Below are 18,934 nucleotides of genomic sequence, written 5' to 3'. Positions count from 1 at the left end.
CCAATATTAGATAAAATTACAATTTCACCATCATTATTTTGCAATAGATAGTAATTCGGGTGAGTGTGCAAAGCTGCATTGTGTATAAATGAAAACATTAACCAAACTGGAGGCATACAGTCAGTTAATGCCCTAACAGAGCAGCCTCGGAGTGAGAAACTGCACAGCATTTTTATGTAGCATTTGGGAAAACTGTGCAGCATGGGAGTTTTGAACATTAATACTGCAGCTGTACTAAATCTACTGTGTCAGCCTCTGTCTGCAAGCAAACTAGATTTAAGGAAGTACATTTTCACTGCAGCATTGGAGGCTGAAAAATGGTAAACTTGGTTAAGTTCAACAGAAACTTACTTTAAAAGAATAGACATGAATTATGCGTACCTGTTAAACAGGCACAGACAAACAGTTCTGTATGTAGACAATTATGTGACTTGTATAAAGTTTCAAAATATGAATAAAAGAGTAAAGCATTTTACAATTATATTTTAACATCGTGGCAATTATACAGTGATAGAGAACGATTACAGTGTCAGGATATAAACAATGAAATATATACAACATTTCCATTGACCACAGTTTCACTGGTTCACGTCCTTTATCTGCTACCACATCTTTCTCTGAATGTACCATAAAAAGTTAGATGGATATCTGAGTGACCCTGGGCAATATCTGCAGGTATTATTTTGTTGCAGTGCTTTATATATTATTTTTTACATTAGCAAGAAAAAGAATGTTTTGTTGCACACCGAAATATACACAAGAAAAATGCCGTTATCACTGTGATGCATTTAAGAAGTTTCAACAAATACGCCAACTCTTCTGCAAGCCTTGAACTAGTTTTTCCATAAGCACTGAACACAACGCTAGCCTCACTGAGGACCGTGCAGAAGACATTCTGCAGGCTCTTTCTGCCAAGAGGCACAGAGCAATACCCTCTGTACAGAGATGTTGTGTATTGTGCAAGATGGGATGCCTGACCAGGAAGTTTGGAGAAGTCTGTATGTGCCCTAATCCACACACGCTGGCAAAAGCTTTGGGCATCTATTACATTACAGCTGGAGTTCTAACAGTGCTGTAACATGCTAAATTTATAGGTTCATTGACCTATAGCCATCCCCCTTTCCTGATGCTGCTGTTCTCTGTAGCTTTCTTTCCCCTCTCACTGGGCTGAAAGGAATCTTTCGGTGGTCTGCATATACCCAACCATATGTTCCTTGTCCCTGCTCACACAGCTGACATCTCCATTTGGTCTTCTCTTCTACAAAGCTACTGTCAAAATTATAACCATGATAATTTGAAAACAAACAAAAACAAACACCCAAGCAGCATGGTGTGATGTACTCAGCATCAAAAGGAGAAATGGAGTAGTAGACCAAACTTCTTGGGTTTGAATGCCTGAAGTTATACATCCAGATCCTTATTTACACATATTAGGAAATCTTTTCCGCAGACATGCACAGGTCTCCAAGTTACAAGGGCTTTGCGTATCACTCAAAAAGGAGCCTTTTTACGTATTTACTTATCTGAGTATTTCTTACCTAACTTCAGGCAATCAAGTCCTACAATTTTCACTTAAACCTTGGTGCTTCAGTTGCCATATCAACAAAAATAAGTCTGTTAAGTTGCTAGAGCCCAAATGGCCTTCAGCATTTTGTTTGTACTTTTGATCTATGAGCACACAGCTGGCTGAAACTGATGGGCAAGACAGTCATTTTCTAGTGAAAACAGGGAAGACAACATCACACTTGGAGTCAAGCAAGCTTACATGCTTAATCATTGTAACATCTTCTGAAATAAGTTATATAAGAGCCTAAGATGGGTAACGGTATTCCTGCACCAGTGTTTCACTTTGTAAGCAGTTCTTGGGTAAGCAGCAAGTTCTCTTGTAAGCAGTCTTGCATTAATTCTTTCTATTAAAGGTGAAAAGTGTTGGGTAAGCTAGAACAGAAGGATATTTCTTTAAATTAAGATGATCTTTATCATAAATGGATTTTTATTTGACAGTTTTGAGTGGTATGGGAGTGCTACGATTTAGTTCAGAGACTTAAATTCATCCGAAAACTCAGACCATAAGATTTAATGAGTTAGTCTCACCCTAGTCTCAAACTGTATAAATCACAAAATCACCACTCCAAGGAACTGAGTTGGAGGTCTTTGCAAAAAGATGCTAGTGTTGTTTCTCGACATAAGCGCAAACATCTTGAATGTTTTCTACCTACTCAAAACTGGTTTAAAGTATGCCACTGGAAGAAAAGCGTACATTACAGCAAGATAACAAATGTGACTTGCTTAACAAACAACAGTGTTATCTCCTTTGACCAGATACCAAGGAGATGGCACTATCTCTTAACCATATGTTGCAGACAAAGCCCCTGGCAGGTTGAAAGTCAAAGAGCGCGTGCTACCACATATTCAATTATACTGTAACTAAACCACTACAGAATAACCATGTAGCCAACTATGATACAAATATGAAAGGCACAAGGGAAAAATTCTTCTGTGGAAATTAAGTGTCACATTTGGAAACTTGGAGTAGTCAGCTGTAAGGATCCAAAGGTCATCTACACATTTTCTCCTCCACTGCGCATCTGACTTCTGTCCTTCCTTTGACTTTACTGAAAATTTGCTAAGTTTGTGCTTGCTTTACAAAACAAAAATAATTTTCAAGTTAGAAGTACTCTGATGTTATTCCAGAAACCTTTGCCTTCTGAATTAACATCTGCATCATAATTTTTACAACCAAAACATTTGCACAGTTAAACATCGGGAAGCGTGATGAACGACTGCATAAACCATGCCACTTTCATCTGCAGCATTCAGTTCAGAAACGTGCTGCCTCTTCACCAAGCTGCTGAAGTCTATACCTGATTTTGTAGTAACTAGGGGCACATGATAACCATAAGTTCAGCAACAAGTAATTCTGTGTTTTGCATAATTCAGTTACTAAATTTTCGCTTTCCATGAGCTGCAGCATTACCATAGCACACTATACTACTGGCCACACGAACACCTGGAAATGTGCTCATTGCTGTTACAGTCAGTCTACAGCTGATTTAAACAAGGACAAGGATGAGAAAACTACACGCAGGAGTTTCTGTGTGATACATATCATAAGAAATTATGTAATGGACAACCATAATTGTGTGCATTATATAAACATCAATATCTCCTCTCCAGCTAAACTACTTTTATCAATGAAATCAGAACACAGTGAGCTACGTCTGGGCGTAAACATGAGGATTTCCTAACAGCAAAACAAGTATTTTTATTTTTTATTTAAAGCTGAGGTAAAGAGGGCCTTCCCTGACCCAACAACCTCATGCAAATAACTTCATGGACAAGGAGTTCCTTGACTCTAATGCGACTACTCACTTATGTACACTAATCACATACTCTCAAAGGATTAAGTCCTAAAAATTACCATAGAGATAGATCAGACTGCTGAAAGCACAGTCAAGTTTCTGCAGAAGCTACAGCTAACATATCTGAAAATGTTTTACTCACTCTTTGCATATTCAATTTTACCTGTTATTCTGACAAAATTAAGGAAAAGTTGTGCACCTTTGTCTCTAGAATTGTAACCCTTCTTGAAAATCATGATAGACATAGTCTCTGTCTCTTATCAAACTCTGGTGGATGTAGAGAGTCTATGGTGATTGCTTTGTAACAGAAAATTGTTAGAGGAGTATCTTGGCCTCTGAGAGCGGGGAAGTTTCTCCTAATGTCACTTTTTACAGTTAACGCTTAGACATCCCATTCTTAGAAATCAAAACTATCAGAGTATGTTGGCTTCCCAGAGAAGGAAAAATCATTTAGTGTCATATTTTGTATTACAGCAGTCATCTCCACTGATTTGCAATATACTTGCAGTAAATGGCTTTGAGTTTTAGCTAAACCAAATCAATTGTTTAGGCTGTTGTAGCAGTAACATTTTGCTTGTATGGCATTTAACTAAGAAAACCATGTTAATGTGTATTAATCCAAACATGAATGCAAAAATATTTCCTGTTGAAACACTGCTATTTCAATCTCTACCCAGACATATAGGAGAGGCGAGAAAAAAATGGAGCACAGAAGACACATTGCATCTAGTGATGGTCAATAAGAGTTGGTACAAAACAAGGTGACCATCATTTCTTCAAAATATTGGAGAATATTTCTGAGAGGGAGCAAAAGCGTGTTCTTGAGTTTTCAAAAGGATCCAGTGCTCACTTCTGTTATACCTCTAAACTGGTGAGCAAGGACTCCAGCACAGCAATTGAACATAGTCTGAGTTTTCTGGAGTAAAGATCAACACAGTGCTCACCTGCTATCAGATGAGAACCTTCAGAAATACTTCTCAGGATAAGTTAAAATTTTTAAGAGAAGCAAAGATGAGAGCAACAGCATCAGGCAAACTATCATGAATAACTTGGAAGTTTTTTCCTTTTTTTTTCCACCTGTTTCTTTTTCTTCTTTTAACATATTTGACCACGAAGTCCAAATTTACAACACTTAAAAAGGGAAGGGAAGAAAAAAGACCAAGAAAAAAGAAAACAAAAAACAAACCACACTAGTGTTCTAGGGTTCTTTTGCGGAAAGCTAGAATATGCAAGAAATTATGCACTGGATATCGATGACAAGGATTTGCTTAGGACATGTCAATGATTTACCAAAATTTAACTCCCAATAGCTTTTCTATGAGCCAAAAATCTACATGCTGTTTCTGAGGTTCTCCTTCAGTCTAGTTACTCTATTTTATGCAAGAAACTTTAAAAAACAGAATACTAAACCACCAGTTAATTAATAATGGCACCTTTTCCTTTATGAGAGAAATTGACTGGCACAAAACAGGTATAACCAATGTGCAATTCCTATTTTACAGCTCTATACAATTATGTTTTAACTCAATAATATAGTTAGCCATTTTACCTTCTTTTTTTCCCAGAAAATATCCTTTTATGTTTGTAAAATGTCGTACACATAATCTAGTTAATCTTATTACTTGGTGAACATGGCTTTACTTGTGGGTAAGACTTCCTAACAAACTAACACATCCATTAATATAAAATCTTTTTTGTTCAAAAAGAAGTAAAAACATCTTTTATATTGTTAGAAACAGATTTTGTATATTGTCACCAAACTAAAAACAGTAAGCAAATATTAACTTTGTGAAGTGCAAAACAAGCTTTATTGACCAGCGAGGTAAATATTGACTGAACTGAAGCAAATATTTAGGTGCTGACGTTAATGGGACGAATCCCATTCAACACGACAAATAAGATTTTGCCTACCATATTCTGTATTTGTATTTATTCCAAAAGTTCTGAAAAGAAATATCTGGAAATATTCCTACAATGACAACGCTTTTTAAAAACATAACTGTTTTACCTTAGCAACAGATATGCATTCAGAGGGCCAGAATATTTTAACATTGTACAAGATGGAGGTTTAATGAATTGTTTTCCAACAGACAGAATGTGTTAACTCACTCACTAAAGTCTGAGCAGGTAACAGCTCCCAAGACCTCTGTTCAACTGATCTCTAAAAAGGTAAACAGAAAGTTAGTCAATTTTCAGCCACTCTTAAACCAACATTTTTCTTACTTATCTAGTGGTAACTAATACCAGAATAAAATTTCTCATATCATTTCAGTTGTACTTAGTTAAACAAAAAAATTCATGGCAGACAATCTTAATAATTCAAAAGAAAAGCAGATTTTTTTCCTCTGTGAGTTAAAGACTGTCACCCTATGGGAACATACACAGAGCAGTTACATAAGTACCTACAGGAAGCAATACGTCATCCTGAGGTACGATCAGCCTCACAAAAACTGCGTTCGCTCCCATTGACAATGTGTCACAGACACCCCCCCCCCCCAAAGCCTTTCCCACCATAAACCAACACAGACTAACCTAGATTAATAAGCCAATATAACTTTTAAATATTTCTATCATATGACACGTTAGAACATTCATTTGTCTTTTGAACCTTAAATATGCTAATATGTACCAAGGAAAATGAAGAATAATTACGGATATAACTGTAAGCAGATACTATAGATCAAATACAAATTAAACAAATCCCTTCCTAGTAAACCCACACAGAGTAGGGTTTTACTTACATGAGAAGTCATTATTCAATAAAACTATTCACACAAGGTTTCACACATTCAGGTTAACACATTAGACAGATTGGAAAAAATAATAATTTTGAAAAACTTCAAAGATTCTATTGAAAATTCTGGCACCTTTAAACACACCCATTAGAGAATACCGATGTCTTACACACAGGATGATCATTATAGTTCGTCTTCTGACCTAAATACCTTTGTAAGCAGCTCTCAAAGCAGCAATTAACATGCACCTTCTAAAATTCTTGAACAGCTGAATATTTTTTGAGTAATTGTATTTAACAGATCCTTCAATGTCACCACAAGAAAAGACCAGTCCAGACGACAGCTTCTCCACTTCAGTCTAATGACCATGGGAATCGCTCTTTCTTGCAGATAAAGACAGAGGCTGAGCACCCTCCTGTGCAGTGAGCAAAAATTACAACTGCCCTTTGTGGTTCCACTGTCTAGGTTTCATTCAAGGCTCTATCTGTACACAAAACCCAAGACTCTGGGATCTGATTCACCAGTCCTAAAGCAATTATATGACACCATTTCAGTGGAATTACTCTCAGTACAGAATGATTTAACAGAATTCAGCACGTTGCTGTACACAGAGGGCTAGTAAGATTTCTGGAAACCTCAGGGAACAAGATGATGTCACTGCTCTATAAAAATATCTGGTTTAAATTCCTCATGAGTCTGTTGGAAAAAGCCTACATAATCAAACTTCAACAGTGAAATTCAGATTCCTCTGCAATCACTCAAGTGATGGGTTTTCAAAACTGGTCTGTATTCTGAAGTGCCTTACATAAAGGAATGCAGAAACTGTTTTCCTGTGCTCAAAATTCAAATTGAAGTGAAGGTTGTATAATTGCAGGAGCTAGTTTTTACAGGGATCGAGCACCTGAAGCTCAGGAAGCATTCAAATTGTAAAGGTCATTTGAGCCTCTTGCTATGATTTTCAAATCCTCCAAACAGTGTAAACTAAATCCCCTTAATTTTGCACATCTTCCATACTCATGTATCATTTTGTGAATAATGAAGACAACCAATAAAGCCTTTGAATATTCAGGACATTCTGCTATTTTACATACTCTAGCAAGGAAACAAATTTTTACCATATCATTAACTACAATTTCTTTTCATGCATCTGAGATTAATTCCTACTAATTTCACCAAAAATGCATGCTGTACACCATACTTTAAAGGACCGTAGTTCCTTCCACACCTTTTTGAAAAACAGTAATGTTAAAATTTATTAAGTAGAAAAAGAAATGAAGATTAAGATTGTAATCCCCTAATCTGTTCTAAGAGGGAAGCTTTGCAAAGCTCCATCGGGAATTAGGATGCGAAATACTTTCTTCTAGTATTTTTATGCATAAAACTAGGTAACCTTTAGTACAGAGTAACTGTTTAAAAGGTAAGTAGTACGCTGCCAGGACAGCACCAGCAGAGTTCCACGAGGACCAGTGTTTGTTCCAATATTGTTTCATGCATTTATTAACAATGATGGGAAAAGCAGGTATAAGCTGATGAAATTTGCTGATACCATCAATTAAGGAGGTACTACCTGTACCTAGGAGGATGGGAAAGTCTGGGGCTACTTATATCTTTGTGCTTCCAGACTGTCTTCTTTCCCCACCTGAAAACATGCCTGGACAGCGGTTTGTCTCTCTGTGTGAGATTTATGGGCATTCTAGGAGGCGAGTCAAAAATACAGATTGGTAGATTTATAATTAAGCATTACATAACCCAACATATGCAATACCCATGGAAAGAGGATTCAAATTTTATGTTAATAATCTCTGAAGTCTATCTTGTTTTTAAGGAGTGACTAAATCCAGATGTCATTAATAGCATCGTGAAAAGATACCTGTTAAATAACAACATCACTGAAGAGCTACATACCTTCTAATGAGTTGTGAATTGGAGATAAATCAGCAAGTGACCTACATGAGCAAACATTATTGATTAATCATTTGCCGTTAATTATTTTCATATTTCAAGTACATGTAAGAAAGTTTGAGAACAATTTTGATGTAAAACTACATGCGCAATTTAATGCATTTTATAATTACAAAAAAGGAACAGCTGAACTAGGCTTTCTATATTTATACACTTTCAAAGCATGTACAGAAGGCACGCATAATTTCCAATCATAAAACACTACTTAAAAATAAGATTTATAATTGTTCTTCCCGATATGAGAATCAAGTTAAAATAAACCACATTGCCCTTCATAATCAAAACACTATGAGAATGACCTACTGAGCTAAGAGAATGAACATTAACATAACACAGGTAGAGCATCATAAAAATATAAGAGTACTGTTACACACTTATAAGATAGGGATAAAGCCATATAATTCTCAGAGTGCTTCCAGCTGTGAATCTGAAATCTGCATTGTTGCTGCTCCTGAGAAGTACTTAGATAATAATTCTCTGCAAATTAAAAGGTCTCCTTAGTTCAGAGGGCCTACAGGAATAGGCTTATTTAGGACTTAAGCATATTTGTCATAACTAGCCCAGGTTTGGCTTTATTTTGATTCCAACACATCACCTGCAGCCCAAGTGAAACGCAAAAGCTAATCCCTTCTTCCCTCACAGGAGGGCAGAAATTTCCAGTCAAGAAATTCTGGACACAGATTCATTCCAAGGTCAGCGATAACATCACAAAGGCACGTAAAAGTGCTGCAGGTGCTTCCTTCAAACCTACCTCCAACAGAAAGAGACGTGTCCAGTGTTTTCAGCCGCTTCAGTCCTCAAGTATAAAAGAGGTTTGCTGTGGAATGGCAAGAATTACTAGATAGCAGGCCACTTAGCTCCTCTAAATACTTAGTTTTCCGCGCATGAGATGTGATGTCTAAGTGCCTGTCCCTCCCTCTCCCAGGGTTACTGACCCCACAGCCCAGAAGTACTCCTGTTTTAGTTCTGATTTTCAAAACTGCTCAGGTATCGGGCACCAAGCTCCAACGTGAGCTGCGTACCTAAAAGCTTGCAAAAGTATCTGAGCCAAGGGAAACAGATGCTACTTCTGGATGCAAACTAATTTATTCAGGAGCACATTTTGAAAGAAAACCCTGCATCTATTTAATTCCAAGCTTCTCCTAAGAGCTACGGCGGCACTAACAAGGGCAGCATTTTCCTCAGGTCTCCTAGGAGGCGCAGCCGATTCCCCCCAGCAGGACTCCCCTGCGGCGAGCACTGCTCACAGCCGAGCAGGGACCGTACCCCGGCGCCCACACGGACGTTCCTTCACTTCCTTCCTTATTATTGCTCCCCCGACCCATTTTAACCGATGCGTTCAATAAAAAAAAAAAAAAAAAAAATCAAGAACTGCAGCCCTGCCGCTGAGGGGGGTTCCCCCCCCGCCAGCCCCCCATCCCCTCATGGAGCGAAGGCCCGGCGGAGCCGCGGCCGCCCGTTGCCACAGCAACTCCGAGCCTTCCTCCTCCTCCTCCTCGTCCCCTCACGGCTCCTCCTCTTCCTCCCCCCGCCGCGCCCTCTCCCGCCCACTCGGCCTCGGCGGCGGCGATGGAGGCGGCGGGCGGCCGCGGCCTGGGCAGCAGCGGCGGCGGCGGCGGCGGGCGGGAGGCGCCGGCCGCCCCCTGAGGCACCGCCCGCCCCATGAGGAGCCGCCGCCCCCTGAGGTACCGCCGCCGGGCCGCGCCTGGGCAGGGGAAGGGCGGGAGAGGGGCCCCCGACGGCAGCGGGTGGGAGCGGGGAGGCGCCTCCGGGGTCGTTCCCCCCCCCCCCCGGTGCCGGGGCTTCTGTGGAGGGTGGTGGGGAGCGGGGGAACCGCGTGGCGCTGCCCCGGCCCCGTCCCGTCCTCCTGGGACCGAGCCGCGGCCTCCAGCCCCGCCCCGAGCGAGTGGGGGCAGCGCCCGGCGTGAGGGGGCTTTAAAGGTGCTGTCAGAGCTAAGGGGGGCTGTTATGTGCGTGCGTGTGGAAACACTGAAATACAGCCCCACAACTTCCCCTCCGAAATACGGCCCCGTAACTTAGTTCCTGCAAGTTTGTCAGGCAGGAGCCTGTGTGACTCGGACAATGGGCTCGCTCGCTTTTTTTAAGCATTGCTCTGTCGGGTTTTGCAGAAGCAGGCCCTAGTTTTACTAACCAAAGATTGCTAATTAACGTTGTTTTCCTTTTAAAAACAGCATTCGTGGCCCAATTCTGGAGACGTGCTGTTTGTAAAGTTAATACTATTTCCAGTTTATTGGCTTTACTCCTGCATTAAATTACAGAACATGAATTTTGGCTGCGCTGAAGCATGATGTAATCTTTGGCCAACAAAAATATAGTAGCAGCAGCATTTCTAAATGGTAGTAAGAAGTTCTATTGTATAAATTCATGCAACTTACTCATCTATTATAACCTCAATTTTAGAGGCTAAAGACTCTCAGGTTTGTGCAAATACATTAAGAATTTCTTGCTGTGCAAAATTACCTTTTCATCTTACAAAACAGCAAAACAATGTTGCTTTAACCATTCGATATCCCCAGTGAAACTAAGTGTACATGTATGCTAAGCTGTAGAAAAATTAATTTCAAAGAAGAATCTGGAGGAGTTTAAATTATTGAAAAAGGACTATAACATAATTCCCAATATTTTGATGATGTTACTTGATAGTGACGACTACTGCAAAATCCAGCATCAGAGCATTCTCCAAAATTATTACTATGATACCACACCACCCCAGAAAAGTAGATGGACACTTTCATCAATGCAAAGGCAGACATGGAAGTGAAAAACTGTCCAAGAAGACAGCAGAAGGGTGTCAAAGGAAAAAAAAAAATCCTCATTTGGGTGGTCTCACCCAGCTCGTTGGCTGCGCTTCTTTTTTTTGACCTGAACCAGATGGTCCAGACTCTTTCAAATGCTTCTTACAATATGGACTAAACCGGGTTCTGCTTGCTTACCCAGACAGGGTAATCTCTTGTTAATCTTATAATGGCCCTCAATTTTTAATATGCACTGCCTTTTGACTAGACTTGTCTGAACAAACACCATTTTGTGGATGCATGTAAATGTACTCTTTGCTTCCTTCCCATCGTTTGTTCCTTTTTTTGGCCTACTACTGTTACTGACTATTTTTGTGAAATTAGGCAGCACTTCTGAGCTCTCTTCTGTACCAGCTAGTGTTGGTCTCCAATTCAACAGCTTTTGCTGGTCTCATTTGCACTGAAGCAGCATCAGATTTTGCCAAGGCAGCCAGGTTCACTGCAGGCTAGAAAATCTGCATGTGAATGAAAGGAAGTCATTTAATATGGCACACAGAAAGGTGCAAACCCAGCACACCAGCTTTCAGAATGAAGAGAGCCAGTATCTGTTAAGAGAACCTTTACTTTGCTTCATGCAGGCAATCACTCAATACAATTTACTGTATTTTTGTGCTGTGTTTTTTTTTTCCCTGCATAGTTGTACTCTTCCTTCAATGATGACTTTTTATTTCCCATTCCAGGAGACAAAGTAGTAAGAATCTGGACCAGAAAAAAATCCCACCATGCAAGCAAACTGCAGTCATCTCCACAACATCCAAGGGAGTGGTGATGACTCTTCACCTTCTCAAAGCACCCACGCAGCGAGGTCATCAGGAGAAAGCTCATGCCATCATAGCGGAGATGTTCACATACAGCTAAGCACTGCTGCAGGAGAAGGCAGAGAAAATGCGAGTTCCCGGCCTTCGAGGCCAGGTTCCCAAAGTCGCTCACACGGACATGCCCACAACGAAGCAGGGGGGCTTGATGACTCCGCTCCAGACTCAGAGGAACACAGCGGCAGCTCCCTCTCGGAGCTCAGATACCTCCTCCAGTGGCTGCACAAAAGTCTGCCGTATATCTTGATTCTGTGTGTCAAATTGATCATGCAGCATATAATTGGTAGAGTATAACAAAACACGGTCTGAGGGAAGAGACCCTCCCCCCAAACAAAGATAAGCCGATAACCATGCCTGAGATATAATTTGATTTATTTTTAGCTTTATTTTTATTTGCTTTGTTCATCAGAAATAGAGATTTACTGAACTACATTTCAATGGCTTCTGTTTCCTTTGCTGGCACACATAAAACATGCTTAATTATTCTGGCTTTATAGTCTGAGCTATTAATTGAAATTACAAAGAAATACTAGAAATGGCTTTTTTTATTAAACCCAATTCAGTATGTTTTTTTTTAATTTGTGTATAACTGACCCTTTTTTCCTAATAGGCATTTCTCTTGGAATTGGGCTGCTAACAACTTATATGTATGCAAACAAAAGCATAGTAAATCAGGTTTTTCTAAGAGTAAGTATCACCCTACGCAACAGAATTCTGTAAGTTAACCACGACCTTTATCCATTGATTCTTGAAAGAAATGTGAATGGTGATAGCATTATTTAGTAAATAAAACTAAGTGTAATAGGTTTCAAGACAGAAGCAGTCCTGTAAATCTTAATGCTTTTATACAGTGTAGAACTTCTCAGATTACAGTTTGCAAAATTCAGAATTTTTCTCCCTGTGACTATTGAAATCACTTCAAGTGATACAAGATTTTTGCAGTTTATGGAAGAACTTAACCAGGTTTGGAATCAAATAGCAGTTGATAGTTTAAACTTCCAGCAGTCTCAAAGGAAAATTTGTTGTTCCTTCAGAGTGGGATGGCTTTCGGTGTGTTTTTAGGAAAGACCTTGATACACATAGAAATTACGTTGAAAACATTAGAATCACTGCTTTACTTTTCCAATGAGCTCTACAGTTTTATCTGACCTAAAATCAGTATGAGTTAGTATGGAATCCTCTAGCAATAACTGTTCAAGTATAATAGACAGTGCTTTGGAGACACAGTTAAGACATTCTTACCAAGATAAGGGCTGTAATTTGTCTTAACAATTATCTTACAGGAACGGTGCTCCAAGTTGCAATGTGCTTGGTTACTAGTATACCTAACTGGATCATCTCTCCTCTTGTATTACACCTTTCATTCTCAGTCACTGTACTACAGGTAAGTAGAGGAACATCTCCACTCAGATCATAAATTAATAAAATATTAACTGGAAACACTTTATCTGGGCAACAGCTGTTTTTCTTTAATTGTAGCATTGATTTCTTTCATTGTAATCTCCATTCCTCCTCTTCCACTAAACTGAACAAGTACTGTCCTTAAAAAAGTTATGCTGGAATTTGCAAAATTAGACCACGAACTCAACTTAAAAGCTGTATTATGCCATGGGGGAAGTGGCTGCGTTTGATTCCCAGCTTTGATCCTACCACCTTGCCTTCAGCATACTGAATACGTAGCATTCTGGCACCCTGGGGGGCTTATATCTGCCATTTATTTTTTACCATTATTATTCTGTAGCTACAGCCTTGGTTGTAAATCAGTCAAAGGCTGTATTGCAAAAATGGAAAAGAAAGCCCATCTCTAGAGGACAAGATTTGCCATGAAAGAAGGCTCAGAAATGGAGAGATTGCCAGAGATCATAAAGGATCAATTTATAATAAAGAGTTCATTTTCTTAGCAAGTATTTTTCTCCTCTATGTAAACCATTTATTTATTTATTTAAGCATGCTGTGATATAATCTCTGGTTATGCTTTCCTTTAAACAGCATGCTCCAGTAACTTCTGATACTTTTTTTGTTGTCGTAGCTTAATCTTTTTAAACCCTACTGTGGATTTTAAGAACTTCTGGGAGGTGCTTTGGATTGTGGGAGTCACAGACTTTATTCTGAAATTCCTCTTCATGGGCTTCAAGTGCTTTATTCTCTTGGTGCCTTCTTTTATGATGTCCTTTAAATCCAAGGTAAGAAAACGATCTATATCGTTATGAGCATCCTTTTATGGTAAAATTAGCTAATTATTAAATTATACCTAAAGGTAAGTTTTTTAAATTAAAGGTCTGTATATAATCCATCACTACACTGGGCAAGAAAACCCTGTGAATTTCATGTTCTTCCCTTCTTGGTGCTAAGGAAGGTTTACAGTCTGATCTGAAACAATCGCTTGTATTATTTCATGGGATAAGTGGGTTTATTTCTATTGTAAGTGGTAGGATGAAGAAACCATTTATTTCCAGCAATGTAAGAATGTGTATACAGGCTGCTAGCATGGGCCGGCTGATGTACAGTAAATTTTGTACTTGCTTGTCGGTAACTGACATGGGGAGATTTTAATACCTGTGCGAGTAAATGGCTATTTTTCTCTTTAAAAAAATTAGTTTTCCTTTTAATTAGTAATGTTTGTCAGACCAATAAATTTGACTCATAGCTTTTTTTCTCAAACCGATGAAATTTAATGATTTTTATAGAAGTCTGCATTGGTTGGTGGGTATGTATCTTTATCTGCTTCCCAAGGTAAGACATGCAAAAAATAATCTGTTTTATGTTGAAACAGAACATACTAGTACTAGTTTAAAAAAAAAAGAACAAATATAGTTAGCATGTGATAGGACTTGAACAGAGTGTTTTTGTAGGTTTTATCTTTTAAAATGTACCAGAACAGTATTTCTTAGGTATGTATGATTTGGAGAAATACTAGCTTATAATCAAGATCTCTATCTACAACTACTGGTACAACAGCCAAAAATTGTTATTGGAAATTCCATTACACCAACGGTGACCTAAACCGGCTAAATTAAAGAAAGAATCTGGTCAACAGTGGTAGATCTTGCCATTTTCCTGTCAAATTAGTCAAAGAGTACTTTATCCCCTGTTATTAGAGCTAACATCTATGATTAGTCAAATACGCACACTTAATTGTTAGAAGTATATACATGTGTGCGCACAGTGCTCTGTGAAGGCTACTTGTCTTTTGTAGTTACTGTTCAGTAACGTTTAGGGCATTATTGAACTCAGTTTACCTGTTCAGTCCAGGTACTTTGTTTCTTTCTCCTCCTGTCCCCACCTTTTTCTTATTACCCTGTTCTATATAAGGGTTATTTATCACAAGAGAAGCTTTTTTACACAGGCATGAAATACATTAGAAATGGGTTTCCTCTAATCATTATGTTTGTTAATAAAGAGAGAGGCCTTACTGTCTTTTAATCCTAAATGGTGAAAACTTGTAATGACAAGCTGATCTGTGTCTTAGCTTCCTTTTTCAGGTAACATTTTTAATGCTTATGAAAGCAAGTTTGATAGCATTCTAGTAGGTAGGTATCCTACAAAGCCACCCTATTTTAGCCTATTAATTTTTCTTCAGTACAGCAATTAATTGTGCTATTGTTGCTTGTACAGTTGTGGTGAGATTTATCATCTGGTCTTCATTCTTCCAGTATTGTCCTTCGTATATACTTGCTTCAAGATCTGATGAGGGGAAGTTACTCTAAAGAATGCTAGTACATCTTTTCTATATTATTTTTAAAAGTGTTTGTATTTTACATCTTGAGAGATTCTTTTGCATGTCTTGCTTAGGGCTACTGGTACATGCTGTTAGAAGAACTCTGCCAGTATTACCGTATGTTTGTCCCTATACCAGTTTGGTTCCGTTATCTTATTGGCTATGGGGAGCCTGACAGTGTGCTAGGCTGGAGCCTTGGGATATTGCTGGGCCTTCTCTACCTCATCCTAAAGGTACGTAAGACTTTCAGTCCTCTTAAACTACTTTGCAGTAATTGGCACTGGAGGGGTAGAGGAATATAAGCTAACACATTTCTGACCGTTTCAGCGTTTGAACTAACTTGCAAGTTGATGCTTCGGTTTAACCGATACAACCTTCCAAAACTGATAGCACCCTGAGCCACTTTTCCTAAACCTTCTTGTCTATTTCTGCACCTGTTCTGGGAGAGTGGGGTTGTATATCAAAGAACACTGTTACTATAGGACCCTTCTCAAATCAGACATTGATCAGACTGGCATCAGAAACTGAGAGAAAGAGAGCTTGAAAAATAAAGATGAAATTTGTGGCTAAAAAAAATCAGCATTTTCCAAGGAAGGAGATTTTCTCTGCTAGAATTCCCCCGTGATGCTAAACAAGTTAGAGAAGTGTTTAAAATGGCTGTCTACTTTGCTAAAGAGCTCATCTGCCCCAAGTGTAACCAATCTCAGTACAAGTTCCACTTTGAACATGAAAAATACTTTATAATACTATGGTGCCTTAATTACAAGTCTAAAGACTACTGTGTATATAATAATAACGCCAGTATATAATGCTGGTATACTTGCAATTGAGTGCTTCATTTCATAACCTGAACAATATTTTTCTTGCAAAGAACAGCCACCTATTGGTGAAAAAGAACTAAAGAACTTCGGGATAAATTCTGAGTTTAGCTACACGTGAAGCAACTAAAAATAGGGTTGGTCTGAACTATTGCTTTGCTTATGTTCCTGCCAACATCAGATTACAGTGACACTTCTGCTATTGGGATTTGCATGGACACGTGGAAGCTTTCTTTAATTCACAGAGAAAGACTTTCAATATAACTCGGGTTTTCCTTCCCATTTCAGCTTTTGAGTTTTTTTGGACAATTGAGAAACTTCAAACAGGTTTTACGGATATTTTGTACACGACCAGTGAGTATTGAATGCTCTTATGACAAAACAGTAGATCTGATTTAAATGAAAAGGCTTCTCTTTGAAATATCTCGTTCATATATTAACTTGTATAGTTCTAGAAGTAGACAAATGCATTTTTAAAGTAATCCCTCTACACATACTCCTCCATTTCACTGTCTGAGTTTCCTGACTATGTAATTATGGGCTAACTTGAACCAAAGAAAACTAAACCATCAATATTTTGCATGTCTCTTCAGATAAAACTATGTGAAATAACCTATCCTTGTTTTCCTAATTTTTAACTGGAATAAATATAGGTTGGATATAGGTAAAGCTTTATGCAGAAACGTCAGTGAAAAATGAAGCTTGCCAAAATAACTGACATGCAAGTAATATCTGCTAGAGTTTTAAAAGTTTCTCAATAATCTTTCTCTATAGTAACAGGTATAGTTATTTAGTATCTGCTATTCATGCAGTAAAATATATAGAAGACTTTAGAGCACAGTATCACTGAACTACAACAATACTAAAGCACTTCAGATTTTTTTTAAGTGCTGTCTTGATCAAATTTAAGGTGAAATGTAAGTGTTTCGCTTGGAGGTCACTTAAAACTACTACAGATTTTTCCTACAACTATTATCAGGGGAAGATATTAACTGCACATTATGGTAGGGGAGACGGCGTAAGCTATAGTTCCTAAAACAACTGTTGAAAAATCTAGCAAGGTTTTAGATTAGGGATTGGATATTTCTCCTGACATCTATCTTCTGACATATCCTTATTCCCACTTCCTTTCTGTCATTTTCTTTTCCCCCTTTGAAACTATCATCTGCTGAAAAAAATCTTGTTTTACAGCACTATGGGGTGATGGCTAGCAAGAGACAGTGTTCTGAATCAGATGATATTTGTGCTATCTGTCAAGCTGAATTTCAGAAGCCTATTCTGCTTATCTGTCAGGTAATACACATAATCAGAATTATTTTTGCAAATGTTTTTAAAAAAAATGGTTTACAACATAGATTAGCAAGTGTCTGTCTTCTGATTATCTTTAGAAATGAGGCAATGCAAATACTAGACCTTCTTATAAGTGGAAGAGCTTAGAAGCTCTAAGTTGTCATTCTTTTCATTACAGCACACATTTTGTGAAGAATGCATCTCTTTATGGTTTAATAGAGAAAAAACGTGTCCACTCTGCAGAACTGTTATTTCAGACCATGTTAACAAGTGGAAGGATGGAGCTACATCTATGCATCTACAGATTTTCTAAAGCATGTTAAAATTTGTTTTACGTTTCATTTGTACAAGCTAAGGTCTTCCAGCTTACTGCAGGTGAAAATGTAGGTGACAGGGAACGAGTTTCTGAATTCTAGATATCTAGGATTTTATGCTTCTATGAAATATCCCAATATTTAAAACAGTGCAGGAAATGTTAATTTGCCTTCTTAAGTACAGAAAATAAGTTTTCAGAATGGAAGGAGAAAAGCCAGCATTGCTTCTCTCATGATTCTTCCAGGAAACAATCAAATCCTTTAAAAATGCTGCATTGCTACCTGCAGCTGCTGCTTCATTCAACATTTTATTTGAAAGTTTAAATAGTGTTCCAGACTGTGCTAAATTTTATTTATCCTTTTAACATTACTGAAACCAAAAACCTAGATTATGAGCAAATTTTACACTCTGGATTACAGTGGGAGTTAAAGCTATGCATCACACTTGACATTAAAGATCCTTTAATGCTAGCTCAACAGATCAGAGAAATTAACTTCTTATTCATGCATCTAAAACAGCAACTATTTCTCACTCTACCTGGAGATACGACACAAGAATAAGATGTTTCCCCTTTAGGTTCTTGCAGATTTCTAATTGATCTTAAGCTTAATACATAAATTGATCACTGATACTAGTTTTTTACTTGGCATTTTATGAGGTTGGTATTTTTAAAAGAGATCTTTAATGCTATATTTTCTTGTCACATCAGGAACCAGATTTTCATACAGGGGAGAATCTATTTTATATTATATATGCAATTTGTGGTATACGTAAAAATCAGAGAATAAATGCATTTAAATCATTTGTTTGGTGCACATTGAATAAAAAAACAAGTTTCATTACTGTTTCAGTATTAACTTACATGTAAGTACTTAGTAACAGCTCACTGCTAGGCATACCTTGCTGGTTAAACTAATGTCTTATGAAAAACAAAAACCCAAATGCTCCAACTTATTCATGACTAGTCTTTATGCTGATTATAGATCTAACTTACCTATCTTACTTCCTTTTTTTTCTGCTTGTCTTTTCTCACCTTGCTATTCAGAAAATACTAAAAAACAACAACAAAACAAACATTCGTTATTATTACAGGCAAAGCTAAA

General features: G+C 38.1%; 1 protein-coding gene across 1 annotated transcript; it reads left to right on the top strand.

Moving 5' to 3' along the window:
* The first annotated feature begins 9,583 nt into the window (after positions 1-9,583).
* On the top strand, positions 9,584-18,670 carry RNFT1 (ring finger protein, transmembrane 1). The gene is made up of 9 exons (XM_048074193.2): positions 9,584-9,744; positions 11,556-11,973; positions 12,301-12,377; positions 12,974-13,074; positions 13,720-13,873; positions 15,483-15,641; positions 16,515-16,580; positions 17,418-17,519; positions 17,695-18,670. Exons 2-9 carry the CDS (start codon positions 11,598-11,600, stop codon positions 17,827-17,829), a joined length of 1,170 nt encoding a protein of 389 aa, XP_047930150.1. The 5' UTR covers positions 9,584-9,744; positions 11,556-11,597; the 3' UTR covers positions 17,830-18,670.
* Positions 18,671-18,934: the final 264 nt, after the last annotated feature.

This window comes from Anser cygnoides, chromosome 18 (assembly GCF_040182565.1).
Source record: "Anser cygnoides isolate HZ-2024a breed goose chromosome 18, Taihu_goose_T2T_genome, whole genome shotgun sequence".
Lineage (NCBI taxonomy): Eukaryota > Metazoa > Chordata > Aves > Anseriformes > Anatidae > Anser > Anser cygnoides.
This window is presented reverse-complemented; position numbering and strand designations above follow the sequence as displayed.